This window comes from Myxocyprinus asiaticus, chromosome 20 (assembly GCF_019703515.2).
Source record: "Myxocyprinus asiaticus isolate MX2 ecotype Aquarium Trade chromosome 20, UBuf_Myxa_2, whole genome shotgun sequence".
Lineage (NCBI taxonomy): Eukaryota > Metazoa > Chordata > Actinopteri > Cypriniformes > Catostomidae > Myxocyprinus > Myxocyprinus asiaticus.
The window spans coordinates 29,620,847-29,640,580 of NC_059363.1; the positions used below are offsets into that span (position 1 = coordinate 29,620,847).

Below are 19,734 nucleotides of genomic sequence, written 5' to 3' on the forward strand. Positions count from 1 at the left end.
TAAAAAGTGCTAGAGATGCCCTTTGACCCAATTTATTACGCCTTGTTGCTCTCTAGCATTCTCTGTCCAACGTCATGTGAATCGGCAAGCAATTCAGAAATTCACCTTACTGAATGTATATGTGGTTTTAATGATGCTGTGCACTAACATAAAAATTATAGATGCTTCATTCATTCATCAATTAGATGCTTCATCTCTTTACTGTGACATGTTTTATAAATATATAGTTGTGCTTGCTAAGGTGCAGTTCAGACCGAATTCTTTCTTGTGCTTAAAAAAAGTTAGACAGAATTCAGGTTTCTCAAGACACCTCTTAAAACTTTGAAGTTATTTTAACATCTTAAAAGTGCAGGGCCTCTCCACAAAATGCTGAAAAACCAGGCAGACATGCAACAGTCAAATATATGGAAGTCTGTTTCTGTCACATGAAAAAAAAATATGTTGCTTTATTTGGATAATTATGAGACACTAAGTCATATTTATTGTATAAAAAGTCATAATTATTAAATTCAAAGATTTTTAATCTGATTATATGATATTCTATCTCTAAAAACACAATTAAACAGTATAATTATCACTTTAGTTTTAATCTCTTAATGGTGACTTAGTTTCTCATAATTATTACTTCTTATCACAAAACTAAGACTTTAAATCTAATAATTATGACTTTGAATGTCATTAATAAAATTTGCATCTCATAATTATGACTTACCAAAGCATGAAAAAAAAAAATTATATGTGGCGGAAAATAGCTTCCATACAAAGACAATCTTTACATCGAAGAACAATCTTTAAAAAAAAAAAGCACAGACTGACAAAAACATGTAGTGTGTGTATGCCCCCTAAAGGAACTATTGCCAGAGACTACTTAGCAGGGACAGGCCACTTCTATTAAAATGAATGGGAGAAATTGGAACGCCCAACAGTCAACGGGTCTAGAAAAGAAGTCCCGCCTTACAGGTAAAAGAGCCAATCACCTTTTAGATACAGATATCGCCTGTCAATCAACTCGAGAACGCGCATGTGCATTAGCTAAACAAGCTGGGAAATTTTTTTTTTTTTTTTTTTTTTTTTTTTGCATAATCTGAGGTAAAGAAGCACAATTTATGATACCAGTGTTGTCAGATTTACTGATTATTTGAAATACACTGCCTGGCCAAATAAAAAAATTGCACACTCTAATGTTTCATTGGACCGCCTTTAGCTTTGATTATGGCATGCATTTATCGTGGCATTGTTTCGACAACCTTATGCAACGTTACAACATTTATTTCCATCCAGAGTTGCATTAATTTTTGACCGAGAAGTCTTCTCCAGCACATCCCAAAGACTTTCAATGGGGTTAAGGTTAGGACTCTGTGGTGGCCAATTCATGTGTGAAAATGATTCCCCATGCTCCCTGAACCATTCTTTCACAATTTGAGCCAAATGAATATTGGCATTGTCATCCTGGAATATGCCTGTGCCGTCAAGGGAAGAAAAAATCCATTGATGGGATAACCTGGTCAGCTGACTGCCGCACAACGTTGCTGAGCCTAGACCTGAACAACTGAAGCAACCCCAGACCATAACGCTGCTTTAAATCCAAACAGTAAAATGTTTTTTGGCCAGGCAGTGTATATTTTTTGATCGTAATCTTGACCAACTGTTTTGAAGATTTCGGTCTTTCCCCATTCAAATAGATAGGAGCTACACTTGTATGCTGCTTGTTTACATAGAAAAATAGCTGCCCGGGAGCATTCCAAAGATGTCCGCCGAATGACTTGCTAAAAACATATTGTGATTTTAACAAACTCCTAGGCCTATGTTTTAATGTTCTGCACAATTTGTGCTATGGACATGAATTATTTTTCAAATAATTCTACTTGCTGTGGAGAGGCATGAGATTATTTTTCGAAGTGATCTGATTAATATAACTGCATTACTCAGCCAGTAAAGACGCTGACTACCACCCCTGGAGTCACGAGTTCAAATCCAGGGCATGCTGAGTGACTCCAGCCAGGTCTCCTAAGCAACCAAATTGGCCCGGTTGCTAGGGAGGGTAGAGTCACATGGGGTAACCTCCTCATGGTTGCTATAATGTGGTTCTCGCTCTCGGAGGGGTGTGGGGTGAGTTGTGTGTGGATGCCGCGGAGAATAGCGTGAAGCCTCCACACATGAAGCCTATGTCTCCGCGGTAACGCGCTCAACAGGCCACATAATAAGGTGTGCGGATTGACGGTCTCAGACACGGAGGCAACTAGGATTCGTCCTCCACCACCCGGATTGAGGCGAGTCACTACGCCAACACGAGAACTTAGAGCGCATTGGGAATTGGGCATTCCAAATTGGGGAGAAGAAAAATAAATACAAATAAATAAATATATATATATATATATATATATATATATATATATATATATATATATATATATATATATATATATATATATATACAGGTGCATCTCAATAAATTAGAATGTCGTGGAAAAGTTCATTTATTTCAGTAATTCAACTCAAATTGTGAAACTCGTGTATTAAATAAATTCAGTGCACACAGACTGAAGTAGTTTAAGTCTTTGGTTATTTTAATTGTTATGATTTTGGCTCACATTTAACAAAAACCCACCAATTCACTATCTCAGAAAATTAGAATATAGTGACATGCCAATCAGCTAATCAACTCAAAACACCTGCAAAGGTTTCCTGAGCCTTCAAAATGGTCTCTCAGTTTGGTTCACTAGGCTACACAATCATGGGGAAGACTGCTGATCTGACAGTTGTCCAGAAGACAATCACTGACACCCTTCACAAGGAGGGTAAGCCACAAACATTCATTGCCAAAGATGCTGGCTGTTCACAGAGTGCTGTATCCAAGCATGTTAACAGAAAGTTGAGTGGAAGGAAAAAGTGTGGAAGAAAAAGATTCACAACCAACCGAGAGAACCGCAGCCTTATGAGGATTGTCAAGCAAAATCGATTCAAGAATTTGGGTGAACTTCACAAGGAATGGACTGAGGCTGGGGTCAAGGCATCAAGAGCCACCACACACAGACATGTCAAGGAATTTGGCTACAGTTGTTGTATTCCTCTTGTTAAGCCACTCCTGAACCACAGACAACGTCAGAGGCGTCTTACCTGGGCTAAGGAGAAGAAGAACTGGACTGTTGCCCAGTGGTCCAAAGTCCTCTTTTCAGATGAGAGCAAGTTTTGTATTTCATTTGGAAACCAAGGTCCTAGAGTCTGGAAGAAGGGTGGAGAAGCTCATAGCCCAAGTAGCTTGAAGTCCAGTGTTAAGTTTCCACAGTCTGTGATGATTTGGGGTGCAATGTCATCTGCTGGTGTTGGTCCATTGTGTTTTTTGAAAACCAAAGTCACTGCACCCGTTTACCAAGAAATTTTGGAGCACTTCATGCTTCCTTCTGCTGACCAGCTTTTTAAAGATGCTGATTTCATTTTCCAGCAGGATTTGGCACCTGCCCACACTGCCAAAAGCACCAAAAGTTGGTTAAATGACCATGGTGTTGGTGTGCTTGACTGGCCAGCAAACTCACCAGACCTGAACCCCATAGAGAATCTATGGGGTATTGTCAAGAGGAAAATGAGAAACAAGAGACCAAAAAATGCAGATGAGCTGAAGGCCACTGTCAAAGAAACCTGGGCTTCCATACCACCTCAGCAGTGCCACAAACTGATCACCTCCATGCCACGCTGAATTGAGGCAGTAATTAAAGCAAAAGGAGCCCCTACCAAGTGTTGAGTACATATACAGTAAATGAACATACTTTCCAGAAGGCCAACAATTCACTAAAAATGTTTTTTTTTATTGGTCTTATGATGTATTCTAATTTTTTGAGATAGTGAATTGGTGGGTTTTTGTTAAATGTGAGCCAAAATCATCACAATTAAAAGAACCAAAGACTTAAACTACTTCAGTCTGTGTGCACTGAATTTATTTAATACACGAGTTTCACAACTTGAGTTGAATTACTGAAATAAATGAACTTTTCCACGACATTCTAATTTATTGAGATGCACCTGTATATATATATATATATATATATATATATATATATATATATATATATATATATATATAATTGCATTACAACTTTAGTTTAAAATTCATATTTCTAATCTCATATTTGAGATTTTTTTTCCAAATGCTATTTAGTCTTTATGCGTATATATGACATCATGGAGCCCTCCATCTTTTGTGTGACTGGTGTAATCAGACACTTAAAATTTTAAGCACAGATGGATTACTGAGCTGCTATGACCTATTTCTCCTAAACAACCATCTTTATCTGTAACTGGTCCTCCTGATGCCGAGTGAAATGAGCATTGAAAAGATTTTAGCATTTTGTCATAGGATGAGAGACAGACACCAGGCAAAATCTTTCATTCTCAGAACTGAAGCAGCAATTGCTTTTGATTTGACAATTCAAAAAGTTTTGCATCAGAGCTGCATTACATTTATGCACAATTAACCAGTCTTCACAAGTCAAGTATGATAAAAATAAAAAAACATCTCTCATTTTATTTTTATATTTCTTTTTCCTCAGCTCCTGCCATATCTACAGTCCAACCTGACTGGATTTAAGGAGCTGGAAATTCTGAACTTCAAGAATGGTAGTGTGGTTGTCAATAGCAAGATGAAATTAGCCAAACCGGTTCCATACAATGCTACGGAAACGGTACACTGCATACTTGAGGACTTCTGCAATGCTGCGTCTAAGAGACTGGACATGGAAATCGACTCCCAGTCAGTGGATGTGGAAGCAGGTATCCCTTTTGAAAAGACAAGCATTGCAGGTCGCCACCATATGTTGTTTTGGATGCTGGTAGGCAACATAGTATTTTGGTGTATCCATCAGGCTTCCTAGAGAGATAGTTCACCATAAAACTCCCCCTCATATTGTTTCAAACCCGTATGACTTTCATTCTACTGTGGAACACAAAAGGAGATGTTAGCCTCAGTTATTGATCACTTTCATTGGATATTTTTTGCATATAATGAAAGAGAATGATGACTGTGCCCAACATCTCCTTTTTGTTCAACAGAAGAATGAAAGTCATACAACAGGTGGGTGAGCAAATGATGATAACATTTTTGGGTGAACTTTTCCTTTAAGTTTTATCAAAAAAGACCAAGCTGGTTGATGAGCGTTTCTTGCTGGTAAACAACATGAACCAGCATAAACCAGCTTGGTCCAGCACATAATTTCTAAGCTGGTCTTCTCGGTAGTGAAGGACAGCCAATGTCTTGGAAGGAAAATCTGATAATTAAGAAGAGTAAACAAAGGCATCCACATTCATGTAAAGGGATCAGCACACCTGTGTTAAGTCTCTAATCATCTTTGTCTGTCTGAACGTAAGTACCAATTAGCCCTCATTGTCTTTGCCAGCAGATCATGGTGATCCGTGTAAGTTTTTGGCATGCAACGAGTTCTCTCGCTGTGTGGTCAACACGCTAACCACAGAGCCAGAGTGTCTCTGTGATCCAGGCTATAGTACAATGGATGGCCTTCCCTGCATGAGCATCTGTGACCTACAGCCGGAATACTGTCTGAATGGAGGCCTGTGTGAGATCATACCCGGACATGGAGCTACCTGCAGGTATGTTAATTTCACCTCTGTATGTTTTAGAGAAAGTGGATTTTTTGGGGATTTCAGAGTGTGTAACTATGTACTCTAAAGCTACTGCTATTCTAAAGGGCCAGTCAGACCGAACCCATTCTTGGACTACAAAAAGTTAGACACAGTGCAAGGCATTCAAAGGAGCAAGACTGTGCACAAGACGTTGTATGCGAAAAACCAAAGTATATGGAAAGCAGGTGTCTCTAGACTCACTTTTTAAAAGCCGTCTTTCTTTTTTTTACCTTACACTGCACTCCTGCGTGAGGCACTGAAAAAGCTAGATGAGGCGCAATGTCCAAATACATTGGACTAACCAATGTTTACATAGAAAAAATTTAATATAAGTTAATGCTGCAACAGAGAATATACTGATTGCAGTGGGGATGATGCATCGCCAGGGTGTTTATGAAAAACACAAGGGTTTGCGAAAGTGACGTTCCTTTAAAATTTCAACTTCTCAACAATGTTAGCATTCAGTGACCAATGGGAATTCTATAATTAATAAATAAATCAAACTAATTATATGTTTATATCTCATTAGAACTTTCTCTAGTGTGTAAGTACCCTAAAGGCCCCGGTATACTTCAAGCAAAATCATAGAATGAGCGTGTGTGACACCATTTCAAACCAAATCTGGCCAAAACGAAGGTGTTTTTGAGTTAGTTTCGGTGGTTCGAAATAGCTCACCAGCGCAAACGCTCAGGAAAACTTTCTACCAGTTGCTAAACACCTTCATCCTACCACTGGTCCAAGTCATCAGTGGGTGTGTCCTGGAGCTCCACCTACTTTGAGGAAGACATTTGCCCCACGTTCCCATTTTGCCAGTCAGTCAAGATCAGTCAACACAGACACTCTGTTGTGCAGAGTTGCCGAGCTGGTACATCTGTACATTTGCATAAACATTTTCCAAGAACATGTCATGTGATTTTTTTTTTTTTTTAGTCTATAAAAGGAACCAAATCTACTCAAATACAGTACTCACAATCACTCTGCTGTTTGATGTGCTGTTCACTCATGTGCCGTCTGCAGCTGAAAGCCATTCGTGCATCTACACAAAGTGAGATATGTCTCTTATCATTTTTTGCCTGTATTCTGCATATTAACACTCTTTTATACACCCATCTTTGCAGTAGTATCAGTGTCATCATAAATTACAATAACAGAGGGTAAAGCAGTGCATATAGTCAGTCTTTCTAGCAAGTCAGTCTACTGTCGGCCATCTTTGGAACGCTCCTGGGAGACTATTTCCAGTCATGCCAGTGCAGCTCCTATCTACTTGAATGGGGGGACACCGAAATCTCAAAAACGGTTGGTCAAGATTACGATCAAAGAACATATTTCAAATCAGAAATAATATTTGATAATATTGGAATCATAAATTGTGCTTCTTTACCTCAGATTACGCTAAAACACGCATGTATTGCTAATGCGCATGCATTGATTGACAGGCGATGTCTGTATCTAAAAGGTGATTGGCTCTTTTAACTGTAAGGCGGGACTTCCTTTCTACATCCATTGGGTGCTAGAGCATCTTGGTTGGGTGTTCCAATTTCTCCCATTCATTTAAATAGAAGTGGCACATCTCTGCTAGTCTCTGATATAGTGCTGTTCAGGTTCCAAAAAAACTGAATAGAATTATCATTTTCGAGCAATGGGTTTCCTCAGGATTTTCCTCATGGGTTTTTAGAATGGCAGTTTTGGATTGAGTAAAATGTGGTAAACATTACTTGAAGATACTTGGACGTTTTGTTCTACAACATAAATTACACGGTCATACCCCAAACAGGAATTCTGAAGCCATCATGTTTTTTAAAGAAGTAAGTTGCTAACAAGTTGCTACATAATAACTACTATGGTTTTCCATTTCGTCAGGCACGTTCACTCACATGCTAGTGGTATTTGTTGTCCTTATCTATACCAACTCTTTAGCAACATACTGTATTTTTATTTATTTTTTTAACACAGCGGCTTCAAAAATCACGTTTGAGGTATGACTGTGTTTAAGTTGTTGAACAAAACGTAAAATTATCCTCAAGTAATGTTTACCACAGACCATATTTTCCTCATAAATTGAAAAAACTATTATAAAAACCCATAGCAAATTCCTGAGGAAACCCATGGCGAATTAGCCTTCCATTTTCACTTACAAATTGACGTTGGCAGAACAGCTCTATGACTGTGTATAGCATGTTAGCGCTATGAATGCAGAATGTAAACATGACAAATTACACACTATGTACTGCATACAGTATATATTACTTTCAATCTACATCGAGTGGTTAAAATAGCTTCTTTTACTGATTTCATAGAATGAGGCATGAAGTCAAAAGCCGCTTTTCCACCATCGGGCCGAACGGTTCTGAGTGCGGTACTAAATGGTTACAGTAGCATTTTCACTTGAGCATGGTTCCGCACGATTATAAACAGCTCTCGGCCCTGAATTCTCAGCACGGTTAGCTAACTGTACTCAAGCCCCTTGCAAAAAAATCTAAACTAGATGCAAATTTGCAGCTCGTTATTTTCACATGCAAATGAGCTTTTGATTCATCGCAAATGTTTGCCAGAAGTTTGCAACTCTTCACCGGTAGTGGTGAACCTCCGGCAAATCTTTGGCAACAATGGACAATTTGCCGCAACTCATTTGCATGTGAATATTTTTTGCCATGAACTCTTGATTTTTATAAGGGCCGTGCTCAACAATGCTGGTGAAATTACTTTAGTACGTGGCGACTCACGATTGTCAATTTGTGCCGAGGTAACTTAGTTGTTTCTAGCTTTGTCACGGTCCTGTCACCTTATCAGGTTGGGTTTCTATCTGACTGGACTGTAGCATTATCGTCCTATCTCGTGTTTTGTGTACCTTCTTTGTGTGAGTGCACAGGTCCGGTTGTTAGTGACCGGCGTGTGCGAGTTACCGCCGTGTGCTTTCCGATGATGTCACGGTCCTGTCAAATTGTCAGGTTGAGTTTTTGTCTGACGTGGACCATGGCATCATCGTTCCCTATTTACGTTTTGCCCTCATGTGTTTCAGGTGCCGTTGGCATGCAGAATCAGCGTTTCCATGGAAACCCTGATTGTTTCCATGGGAACGCTGATCATGACAACTTTCAGCTGCGAGCGGCACCTGCCCCTTGTTTGTTTCCTGCATATTTAAATCCCCTCGTGTGTCATGTCCAATGCTGGATCATTGAATGTGGTTTAACGTTTATGTAGTTCAGTGTTGAATGTAGTCTAGCTTATGCTAATGTGTGTGCTGTCAAGCAACTAACCTTGCTCTCTGTGTCTAGTTGGTGCTGTCTCGTGTATCTGTTGGTTGCCTGTCTCTGCCTGTGTGTCAGGAGTGTGGTTACCTTCCAGCTTGCTGTACGCCTGTCCTTGCCACCCACAAATCGCCAGTGGAGCATTTCTTGTAGCTGCAGCCAGTGCTGGGATAGGCAGTTTTCGCCAGCACAAGTTTAAGTTGACATTTATTGTTGTAACGTGTCTGTCTCACGCTTTGTGACAAGCTTGCCACGTTCGCTAATATTTGGGTGAAGTTAATAAAAATACTAAAATAGTGTATGTTTAGTATATCTTCATGGTTTTATGATGATGGTTTAACTAGTATTGCAGCCTACATTTATTTTTCTACATACCTTTTTCATCAGGGAAAGAGGTTACTAGCTCATTAAAACTCAAAATATATCACTATATTCACATATATTGGGTCTATTCCAAAACTTAGTGAGCTGCCTCGCTGTCTCCTGCCTACATAGGCAGCTGTCTTCTATGGCAGCATCCTTACTGAAAGGATGCCTCATAAGAGATCGATTTGGAACACTCTACATAGGTGACCACTCCGCGCATTATTCAAATAGTGCTCCTCACGCACAATGCACGGGAGACTCGACTTGCAACTGTAGTATCAGTGTCATCATAAATTACAATAACAGAGGGTAACCGGTGCACATAGAGCTGTACAGTTTCCAAAAACCCGGAAGAGGATTAGCATTTTCGAGCACATTTTTATGTTTAACATGTAGTCTTGTGCGTCTTCATATTTAAATGCTCCATTAAATGCCTCCCCCAGCGGTGAGGCCAGTGTCTGAGTGTTCACATACTGTATAGGCCTACTGTTGCGCAGTTATTTCGAACCGCAAATATACCAGGGCCTTTAGAGACAGGGTCCCCACACCTTTTACCAATGAATTTCAATAACTAGAACAATTTATATTCACAATAGATATTTACAGACTTTTCATTGACTTTTTAAGATGTTATTCATGTCCATGACTGCTCCAGGCCGGGAAATCACAAATTTAAAATTTTCTGGTTCTCCATGACCATTTGAACCCTGTAGAGTTCAGCACAGTGCTAGAAGACCAACTTTTTCTAACATGTTTTCTCCACTTTTAGATGTCCTGTAGGTAAATTCTGGCACTACCATGGAGAACGTTGCAACGAACTGGTTTCTGTGCCAGTTGACCCTCTCCTTTTCGTAGCCTGCCTGGTGGGGAGCCTCTCAGTGGTTTGTGCTGTGATAGGCATCTTGATTTTCATTAACAAGAAATGTATAAGGACCAGAAAGAACTTGACGCTTGTGTAAGAAGGGCTTTTTTTTCTGTTCCATTTTTAGAAGCAACATTTTTCTTTACAGATTTGGATTTGCAGTGGTGTGACCTGTTTTAAACACGTTGGTGTTAAGATTGATCTTCTTTGCATTATAGGCATTCACAATCACCATTCCCATTTGGTAATACTATGAGAATAAATCCAGTTTTTGAGAATGACGATGGGGTCTTAACACATGTGTCAAACATCCTCTGTCCCATGTGCTCTGACTCATGCTCCTTACAACACTCAGACCAAGGCACATTTCGATCACTTGAAAGTGTACAGCTTAGTATTGAGGTAAAGTGTACAGCCAAAATGGTATTTTTATATATCTGTTTAAAGGGATAGTTCACCCAAAAAAGACAATTCTGCCATCATTTACTCACCCTGATTTTGTTCCAAACCCATATGATTTTCTTTCTTCTGTGTTCTGTGTAAAGCAGAATGTCTGCCTTAGTAGCCATTCATTTTCTTTGGAATGAAAAAAAAAAAATGCAATGAAAGTGAATGGTGGCTGAGACTAGAATACTGTACAGACTCCTTATATGTTCCATGGAAGAAATAAAGTCTTGCAGGTTTGGAAAAGCATGAAGTAGTAGAGTAAATGATGACAGAAGTTTCATCTTTGGGTGTATTATCTTTTTAATCAATGTTATGAGCTGTACTAACATCCATAATCAATCTGTTTCTGATCGAATCATATCTATGTCCTTTATTAAGTATTTTGTGGACAGGACACACTAACCTTACCTCTCTTTTCAGAGTGATTTATGAATAACAACTTTGTAAATTTAACATAGTCACTTCCCAGAGCCTGTATTCCCAGTAGCCTATATTAACTGAGCAGCTATCACCTACATTAAGTGAAATTCTGTTAATAAAGATAATAAAGCTCATATTTACCATAAATGAAAAATAAATGTACAGAATGGATGCAAATTCCAATAGGTTATAGCTTAATCATAAAATAAAGCTTACAATAGACTACATTCATTCAAAGAACAGACCCATCCAGAGTCTGTGACCTCAGCAAAAGTCGACTGTTTTTGGTGAAAAAGCTGTTTGCTGAGTTTGTTCTCTTTGTCCAGAGGAAAACTAAAGACCCAAGAGACCACATCAGCAAAATCCATGCATCAGTATCCTCACCATTGTTAACACAATATAGCTATTATAGTAACTATCAAGACCATTTAATCAGTTTGGTGATATTAAATTGCTATATGCCTACAAAGTTATAGACAAGTTACAGAGATAATGTCTTAAAAATATATATATATGCCATTGTTTTTTTATTCAGAGTTAAGATATTAATTTTTTGTGGCAATCAACATTATGCCACAAATTGCTTTCAATTTGTATTAATGTAATATAAAGGCATACTATTAATATAAATTTAATAGTAGAAATAACAGACAGCATGGGTTTTGCATCTCATTTAGACTAGTGCATCTGTAGTTGTCCAAACTAATTATAATATGAATGATAATCAGTAACTTTTCTTCACCAACAGATGTTTTGCTGTTCAAAGCAAAGACAGTCTGGATTAACATTTAGTGCCAAATATTTACCTTGCTTCTTTGCTTGTCAAGACCATGTGTCCACTGAAAATGGTTGAAGTTTGATGGCAGTCTGTTATTCCATTGCCAGATCCCCAGACAACTCAACACCAGAAGATCGGAAAAGTTAGTGTCAGAAATGGGTTCTGACTTCCATCAGTGTTTACCACATAACGAGGTATGATAGCTAATAACTCATAAAAGGCAAGATGCCGTGTATTTAGTGTAACCAGATGGGGTGCAAAACCACCCATTTTGATGTTAACTCTAAGCATAAATAATCAAGACAGCTTGATTTATCATGTCAAGATGATACATTTTTCCCATCAAAATTTCATCTTGGACCTTCATGTAGAAGAGGAAATAATATGATTAAAGTGGATTTCAAAGGAAATACCATTTTCTATCATCATAAGAAATAAGACAAAAATTTTGTGATAAGTTTTATATTTAAATATCTTGACATGTAAGAAAACATATTTGTTTTATTTTTTATTATTATTTTATCCCCTTTTCTCCCAATTTTGGAATGCCCAATTCCCATTACTCACTAGGTCCTTGCGGTGGCGTGGTTACTCACCTCAGTCCGGGTGGCGGAGGACAAGTCTCTCTTGTCTCCACTTCTGAATAGTCAATCTGCGCATCTTATCACGTGGCTCATTGTGCATGACACCACGGAGACTCATAGCATGTGGAGGCTCATCTTACCACATGCCCCATTGAGAGCGAGAACCACTTAATCGTGACCACAAGGAGGTTACCCCATGTGACTCTACCCTCCCTAGCAACCGGGCCAATTTGGTTGCTTAAGAGACCTGGCTGGAGTCACTCAGCACTCCCTGGATTCGAACTCGCGACTCCAGGGGTGGTAGTCAGCGTCAATACTCGCTGAGAAGAAAACATATTTTAAGTGACATCAGAAGTAGCATTCTTTGATCTATGTTCCGGGTCTAATTTGTAGCATAATGTTGATTACTACAAAAATAATCCGTTTTCCCTAGTTTAGCTCTTTTTTTTTTTTTTTTTTTAAAGCAAAACTCGCAGTTACAGTAAAGTACTTACACTGTGCCAGTCCGTGCATTAAAGCATTAAAATACAAACAGTTTAAAAAGTATAGCTGCAAACTTGCTGCAAATTTCCCACTCTTTATTTTCACATGCAAATGAGCTTGTTTTTGTTTGCCAGAAGTTTGCAGCTCTTCACCAGTAGTGCAGAACCTGCAGCAAACCTTTGCCGACAATGAAGAGTTTGCCACAATGCTCAGTTGCATGTGAAAATAATGAGTGGGAATATATGGCAAATGTGCGGCATGTTTGCTGCAAGTTTGCCAGAACTCTCGATTTTTGTAAGGGCTATTATAAGTTTTTGTTTGTTTTTAATAAATAAGGGACAAGTCAATATAATATTTTGTTATAATCAACATTATACCACAAATGCTGTCAATTGAGCTTAGCTTGTATTGAACCCGAAACATTCCTTTAAATATTAAGCATTTGTAAGCATGATGATAGTGGACAGTAAGATGCTTATCATTCATGAAATTGTGACTTAATATAAAACATTGATTGTGCCTGAAAGTAATCCTCTTGTCTATAGTCCTCCAGGAGAATTTTCAAATTAGCAATGTAAAGTATGTAGCATGTGTAGCATGTGTAGCATGTAGCAATGGAATATCAATCAAGACATGAGCTTGGCAACAGAAATATTAAGACATTGGCTGAGTCTTAAAATCAATGAGCTGATTCTAGGTGGCCTGTCTAATGATGAGTTGCCTGATCTAATGATGACTTTCACAGCAGATTCTGATATTAGCATGTTGCTAAGCTAACAATTTAATACTCGGCATAAAAACATGACGCACACACCAGTACTGAGTGAAATTCTACATTTTTAATTATAGGGAACTATTTCCTTCTGATATTTACCTGTTGCTTTCTGATATTATCTACATTTCTTTTGATTCAATCTTGTCTGCCATGTTCGCATTGCATTATGGGATTGTCTTGTGGAACAAATGACTATGTTAAAAATGGAATACAGTATTAACTTGCTATTGAATTCTGCACAGTAAACACTTTATTCTATTTATATCTATATAAATAGTATCTGAAATTCTACATAATATGCAACTATAAACATTTCAAACAGTAGTATGCAAGATTGTTGTCACATGACCTCTTTGCTTAATAAACATTGCATCCTTAATTCAGCAAGCAATATTCGGCTAACTAGAGTTCACTAGACTCTATAGGACTAGAGCCTTCATTGCATTTGAGTGTACATAATTTTAAACATATTTTTCAATAGATATGTTTTGCAAAAACAAACAAAAATTGGAGTAGACCTAAATCTTTAAAACTTGAATAGTGTGTTCTAGTATTTATAACGTTGGATGACTATAAATTGCCTAATGCAATTTTTATTATTTAACATTTGGATTCAGTATGGATTTTCCTAATTATTGAGCATATTAGCATTTGCATATCGGCATGTCAACACATTCACCCTTTGACACAGGGTGGATCCACACTGGTCACAAATGATTCTATACTGTAGGTGGGGACATGTTCTGCAACACATTTTGCATATGCTGGTATCAGCTACTTTAGAGGCATATAAAGAGGTCCTTACAGTATTGTGGTCTTGGATGGTGTGTTGCACATTACACAATTGCAGTGATGATTTTAAGTGTGTTGAATGTTTTGCTTGGTTTCCTTAATGAATGATGTTTCTCATGTTGTATTTCAGGCATGGCAGATGTCCAGCAGGTCCTCTTGCTGTCTTTTGAGAAGTCCTGATAGTGAAGGCTTTGAAGTGACTGTTTTATGATGTCCAGATGCTATTTTTAAGCTAAACGTGGCACCAAAGCTATTCAGTGCTTTTAAAGGCAACTAATCTTTGCTGATTCTTGTAGACACTTGGTGAGTGTATGGTACAACCACACTACTCAATGATCAGCCATACTCTGATCATTGAGTAGTGTGGTTGGTACATGTGTTAAGTTTGTAACAAACTTAAATAACTGATTTAGATCTGTCCTGAGCCTATTTGTAATTGTACCTGCACACAATTTTTTTTTATTTGAGACATGTAATGTGTTGGATGTTTTGAACCCTTGTCAAAGGTGCGTTTCCTCCCTCACAATGAGGTATTTATTTACAAATGGATACACTGGGTGGTATCCTATATACAAAATAGATTCTTTGTTTAAATGGTAACCTATTTTTAATCTCTGGACTGAATGTAACTGAATGTATTCTGCCACTTCTTATGGTTATTAATTAAATTATTTCAAGTATTTACAGTTTGTCTAGAATGCTCATAAATTAATTTCTTCCTTTAAAGGTGCACTCAGTAACTTTTTTGTTCGTGTCATCTTGTGGATGCAGCATCATTCAAAATCAAGTTTTCAGTCACAGATGTCATTGTAGAAATTCACTATTCACATTCCACCATGACTAATTTAATCCAAGAGTGAAAGTGTCCAATAGCAAGACAGTTACTGAGATTAAGCGAGTAGTATTCAGCTGGTTTAGTATTCCTAAAATGGCAGCCCCCATGGGGGCGAACCTGCTCCATGTAGAATAAAACAGATTTTATAAGGTTACTGATGTGACTAGAGTCCTCATCTCATGTGATTGGTCATGATTTTATACATAGGTTTCAAAATTAGAATTCATTGCTTCAGAAGTAAAACTTTTTTAATAGGGAAAAGATTACTGAGTGCATCTTTAATAAATGGAATAATCTCTTTTACACATTTCTCATCAATCACTTTACAAAAATGTATGGCAATGATTTCTTTGTTTTTACATTAAACAGAAAAAGTTTGTAGTATGTTTCTGCTGCACACAAAGCACCACTTTAGAGTAATTTCAATTGCATTGTCTGTATGGTAAAAGCACATTACTGCCAATTCCAAATAAAACAGGACATACAATAAGAAAAAAATGTAGAGCGAGACTATTTTATCCATCAGGAAATGATTGGATCTTGAAAAGTACTACACATAACACATGTTTTATCTGGAATGTGTTTATTCTGGTCTAGCAAAGTGATTGGAGATTGAACAGTTGTCTGTCAAAAAAGAGAATAAGAGTATATTTAACCTAGACTCATCAAAGATAAACTGACAGACAAGAAACAAATAATTAACAATTACAATATTCATGAACTGATAGTTTGAGATGACACAAGTTCATTTAGAAATGGCTCAAAGCATGTAAACCATGAGAAAACCATCAGCATATGAATAAACAGTCTCAATAATGATTGCAAAATAATTAAATGCAGCTATTTGGTCCAGGCCACATTTTTCAAATGAATGTGTTTGGAATGTTATTGCCGTTTCCATTATTTTTATATTGACCAAAATGAGATAAGACAGAGCCAGCGAACAGCATAACAAGACACTCAAGAATACAAGCTCATTTAATCTGAACATTTCCTTGAGTTGGTGTATAAATAAATGTAAAAATAAGAGAAAAATCTACCGCACACATCTCAGAGTTCACAGCAAATCATTAACAATGGTGCCATTATTACTTCACTGAACAGAAACGAATCTGTCCTTTAGTATATTACCATGATTTAAGTAAAAAATAGCTAAGAAAAGCCAAGCATGACAGCAGTGACTAAAACCTTATGAACTAAAGCTGCTTTGAAATGCATCTACAAAATTAATTAGTAATCAAGTATACGTAAAGGCAATTATGGATGGTGCATTTCTAGGAAGTGACACTGCAGTTATCTTGGACTGCAAGGTCTATTACCTCAATTACAAAGGTGAGACAAAATATTACAACCTAAGGACAAACAAAGTATTCCAGTGCATGTTCCTCATTAGCCTTTACCATCATGATCTGAATGGATTTTAGTTACTTTGACTATATTAAATGTTCTTTCGCAGAAATGGCTATTTAAGTGCAAGTCCTATAATTATATTTTTGTTTAACAATAATGAGACTGAATAATAAAGGGATGTGCAATTAATTGTTTTAGTGTGGTTTTACTGACTTGTCTTTCATAAAGATAATTACTTGGTATTTTATAGTTATGAGCATTTTTTTTAATTTTTTTATTATTATTCATTTTAAGTATGAAAAGGTGTGATGTTCTGATAATATTCCTATGAGTCTATTCCTATTAAATTAGGTCTGAAAATCGTAAGGCATCGCTGAGCAACAGGTTCCAGCAAGGCTCAGATTTGTATGAAAACTGGTTTCTAAGTTCACAGCAAAATGAAAAACAAACTACAAACGAACAGTAAATCAGACAGCAATTGCTTTCACTAGAGTTAGCTTGAAAAAGCCTCTGGGGGAGACATCTAAAAGCCCACCTTGAAGAAAAGCCCTTTATTTAGCTACACAACCATCTACATCTAAATATCTAAATGTGCATAGATATTGTGAACCCATTAGGAGAAATGGGTGATCTTTATTTGAGGAGGTTCTGGAGCATAGCGGTCGCGTAGGTGGGTCGAGCTTGCTTGCTTTCGATGGCGTTTCTCAAGTATTGGATTCCGCCACAACGCTCCCAGATCTCTTCAAACTGCCGTGGCAGGATCTCTGCTCCACGTTTTCGTGTAAGCCCGGTCTCCTCTAGACTTAGCTCACACATCTCCATGTCATCCTTACCTGGGTGCAGCAAAAGATATAGGGTGTCATGCTATGCCTGTATACATAATACACATACACTATATTGCCAAAAGTATTCGCTCACCCATCCAAATAATTGAATTCAGGTGTTCCAATCACTTCCATGGCAACAGGTGTATAAAATGAAGTACCTAGGCATGCAGACTGCTTCTACAAACATTTGTGAAAGAATGGGCCGCTCTCAGGAGCTCAGTGAATTCCAGCGTGGTACTGTGATAAGATGCCACCTGTGCAACAAGTCCAGTCATGAAATTCCCTCGCTACTAAATATTCCACAGTCAACTGTCAGTGGTATTATAACAAAGTGGAAGTGATTGGGAATGACAGCAACTCAGCCACGAAGTGATAGGCCACGTAAAATGACAGAGCGGGGTCAGCGGATGCTGAGGCGCATAGTGCGCAGAGGTCGCCAACTTTTTGCAGAGTCAATCGCTACAGACCTCCAAAGTTCATGTGGCCTTCAGATTAGCTCAAGAACAGTGCGTAGAGAGCTTCATGGAATGGGTTTCCATGGCCGAGCAGCTGCATCCAAGCCATACATCACCAAGTGCAATGCAAAGCGTCGGATGCAGTGATGTAAAGCACGCCGCCACTAGACTCTAGAGCTGTGGAGACGCGTTCTCTGGAGTGACGAATCACACTTCTCCATCTGGCAATCTGATGGACGAGTCTGGGTTTGGCGGTTGCCAGGAGAACGGCACTTGTCTGACTGCACTGTGCCAACTGTGAAGTTTGGTGGAGGGGGGATTATGGTGTGGGGTTGTTTTTCAGGAGCTGGGCTTGGCCCCTTAGTTCCAGTGAAAGGAACTCTGAATGCTTCAGCATACCAAGAGATTGTGGACAATTCCATGCTCCCAACTTTGTGGGAACAGTTTGGGGATGGCCCCTTCCTGTTCCAACATGACTGCGCACCAGTGCACAAAGCAAGGTCCATAAAGACATGGATGAGTGAGTTTGGCGTGGAAGAATTTGACTGGCCTGCACAGAGTCCTGACCTCAACCCGATAGAGCACCTTTGGGATGAATTAGAGCAAAGACTGCGAGCCAGACCTTCTCATCCAACATCAGTGTCTGACCTCACAAATGCGCTTCTGGAAGAATGGTCAAAAATTCCCATAAACACACTCCTAAACCTTGTGGAAAGCCTTCCCAGAAGAGTTGAAGTTGTAATAGCTGCAAAGGGTGGGCCGACGTCATATTAAACCCTATGGATTAAGAATGGGATGTCACTTAAGTTCATATGCGTCTAAAGGCAGATGAGCGAATACTTTTGGCAATATAGTGTATATACTGGTACCCCACATTTACCGATAATTTTATATTATCTTTCAACTTCTGATTCTATTTCAAATAAGAACTCAAGCCTGATCTCATTGAAACAAAAGTGACTGTGGTGACATTTTTGCAATGCAGTGTTGAATGGCACTAAAATAAAGTTACATTTTCTCACAAGCAGATGAGATTTTTAAGGTTAATGCTCCATTACATTTTAAATCCACAAAACTGACCTCACTACCCTAAACCCTTAAAGCTAAACCTAACTGATACTGTCCTAAATAGCAAATTTGCTTAAGGAACCACTTCATTTTGAGGTGCTTCTATGACACTTTCAATTCATGTGTCGACTCGTGTGCTCTTCAGGACTCATAACTACCAAGTTTTGCATGACTACCGTAGCATCGAACGTGCAGTGCTCTATCAATTGGGCAACTGCGCAATCTGATTGCACTCGAACAGGCTCGTAAATGTAGTAGGATCTGTAATGCAAATGTTAAAATAGGGTTGGGCGATATGGCAAAAAAATACAATCTTGCTTTTTATCAATCTTATGGATGATTCACGATTAAATTTTTTCAACTTTTTAATGTTCTCTAACATGATTCAAAATGCATGTTCTTTATTAGAATGCAAGGCAACCTGGTTAGAGAAATCCAAGTTCTTTTCATTATAGGAAACAAAGGTGTGCAAGAAAAATTGACAAACGCACCAAATGCACCACAGGGGGAGGTTGTCAACAGTGTAAATGTAAAATAAATTAATCTATTACATCCATATGTTTAGAAATAATAGAATAAAATGAGAAAACTGCTAAATAATTCTTAGCCAGTGTAGGTATTCATTTTATCTAAATCAAGTCTATTTAGAAAGTTATCTAGAAATCAATATCTATAAATTATCAAATTTATCTTGAAAGAACTCATTGTATATCAAACCATTTGTGTGTACATTCATAAACCTCTGCAGATAGAAATGTGTCTTCTAGCGGATCACGCTGTGCAGCGCAGAAATATGAAATAATTTATCCTAAT

General features: G+C 38.1%; 2 protein-coding genes across 6 annotated transcripts in view; one reads left to right on the forward strand and one right to left on the reverse strand.

Annotated features, from left to right (window-relative positions):
* The window catches only part of LOC127411045 (interphotoreceptor matrix proteoglycan 1-like), a 36,645-nt gene extending 21,033 nt beyond the window's left edge, over window positions 1-15,612 (forward strand). For 2 of the 4 annotated variants that reach the window (XM_051646376.1, XM_051646378.1), the window contains 6 exons: window positions 4,545-4,764; window positions 5,388-5,598; window positions 10,015-10,200; window positions 10,326-10,509; window positions 11,860-11,946; window positions 14,517-15,612. In XM_051646376.1, the coding sequence (XP_051502336.1) occupies window positions 4,545-4,764; window positions 5,388-5,598; window positions 10,015-10,200; window positions 10,326-10,509; window positions 11,860-11,946; window positions 14,517-14,597 (969 nt within the window). In that variant the 3' untranslated portion in view covers window positions 14,598-15,612. The remainder of the gene's footprint in view (window positions 1-4,544; window positions 4,765-5,387; window positions 5,599-10,014; window positions 10,201-10,325; window positions 10,510-11,859; window positions 11,947-14,516) is intronic. The other 2 variants (XM_051646377.1, XM_051646379.1) reach the window with 2 other exon arrangements.
* Window positions 15,613-17,194: 1,582 nt separating this feature from the next.
* The window catches only part of LOC127411044 (unconventional myosin-VI-like), a 97,286-nt gene continuing 94,746 nt past the window's right edge, over window positions 17,195-19,734 (reverse strand). For both annotated transcript variants that reach the window (XM_051646374.1, XM_051646373.1), the window contains one exon: window positions 17,195-17,404. In XM_051646374.1, the coding sequence (XP_051502334.1) occupies window positions 17,205-17,404 (200 nt within the window). In that variant the 3' untranslated portion in view covers window positions 17,195-17,204. The remainder of the gene's footprint in view (window positions 17,405-19,734) is intronic.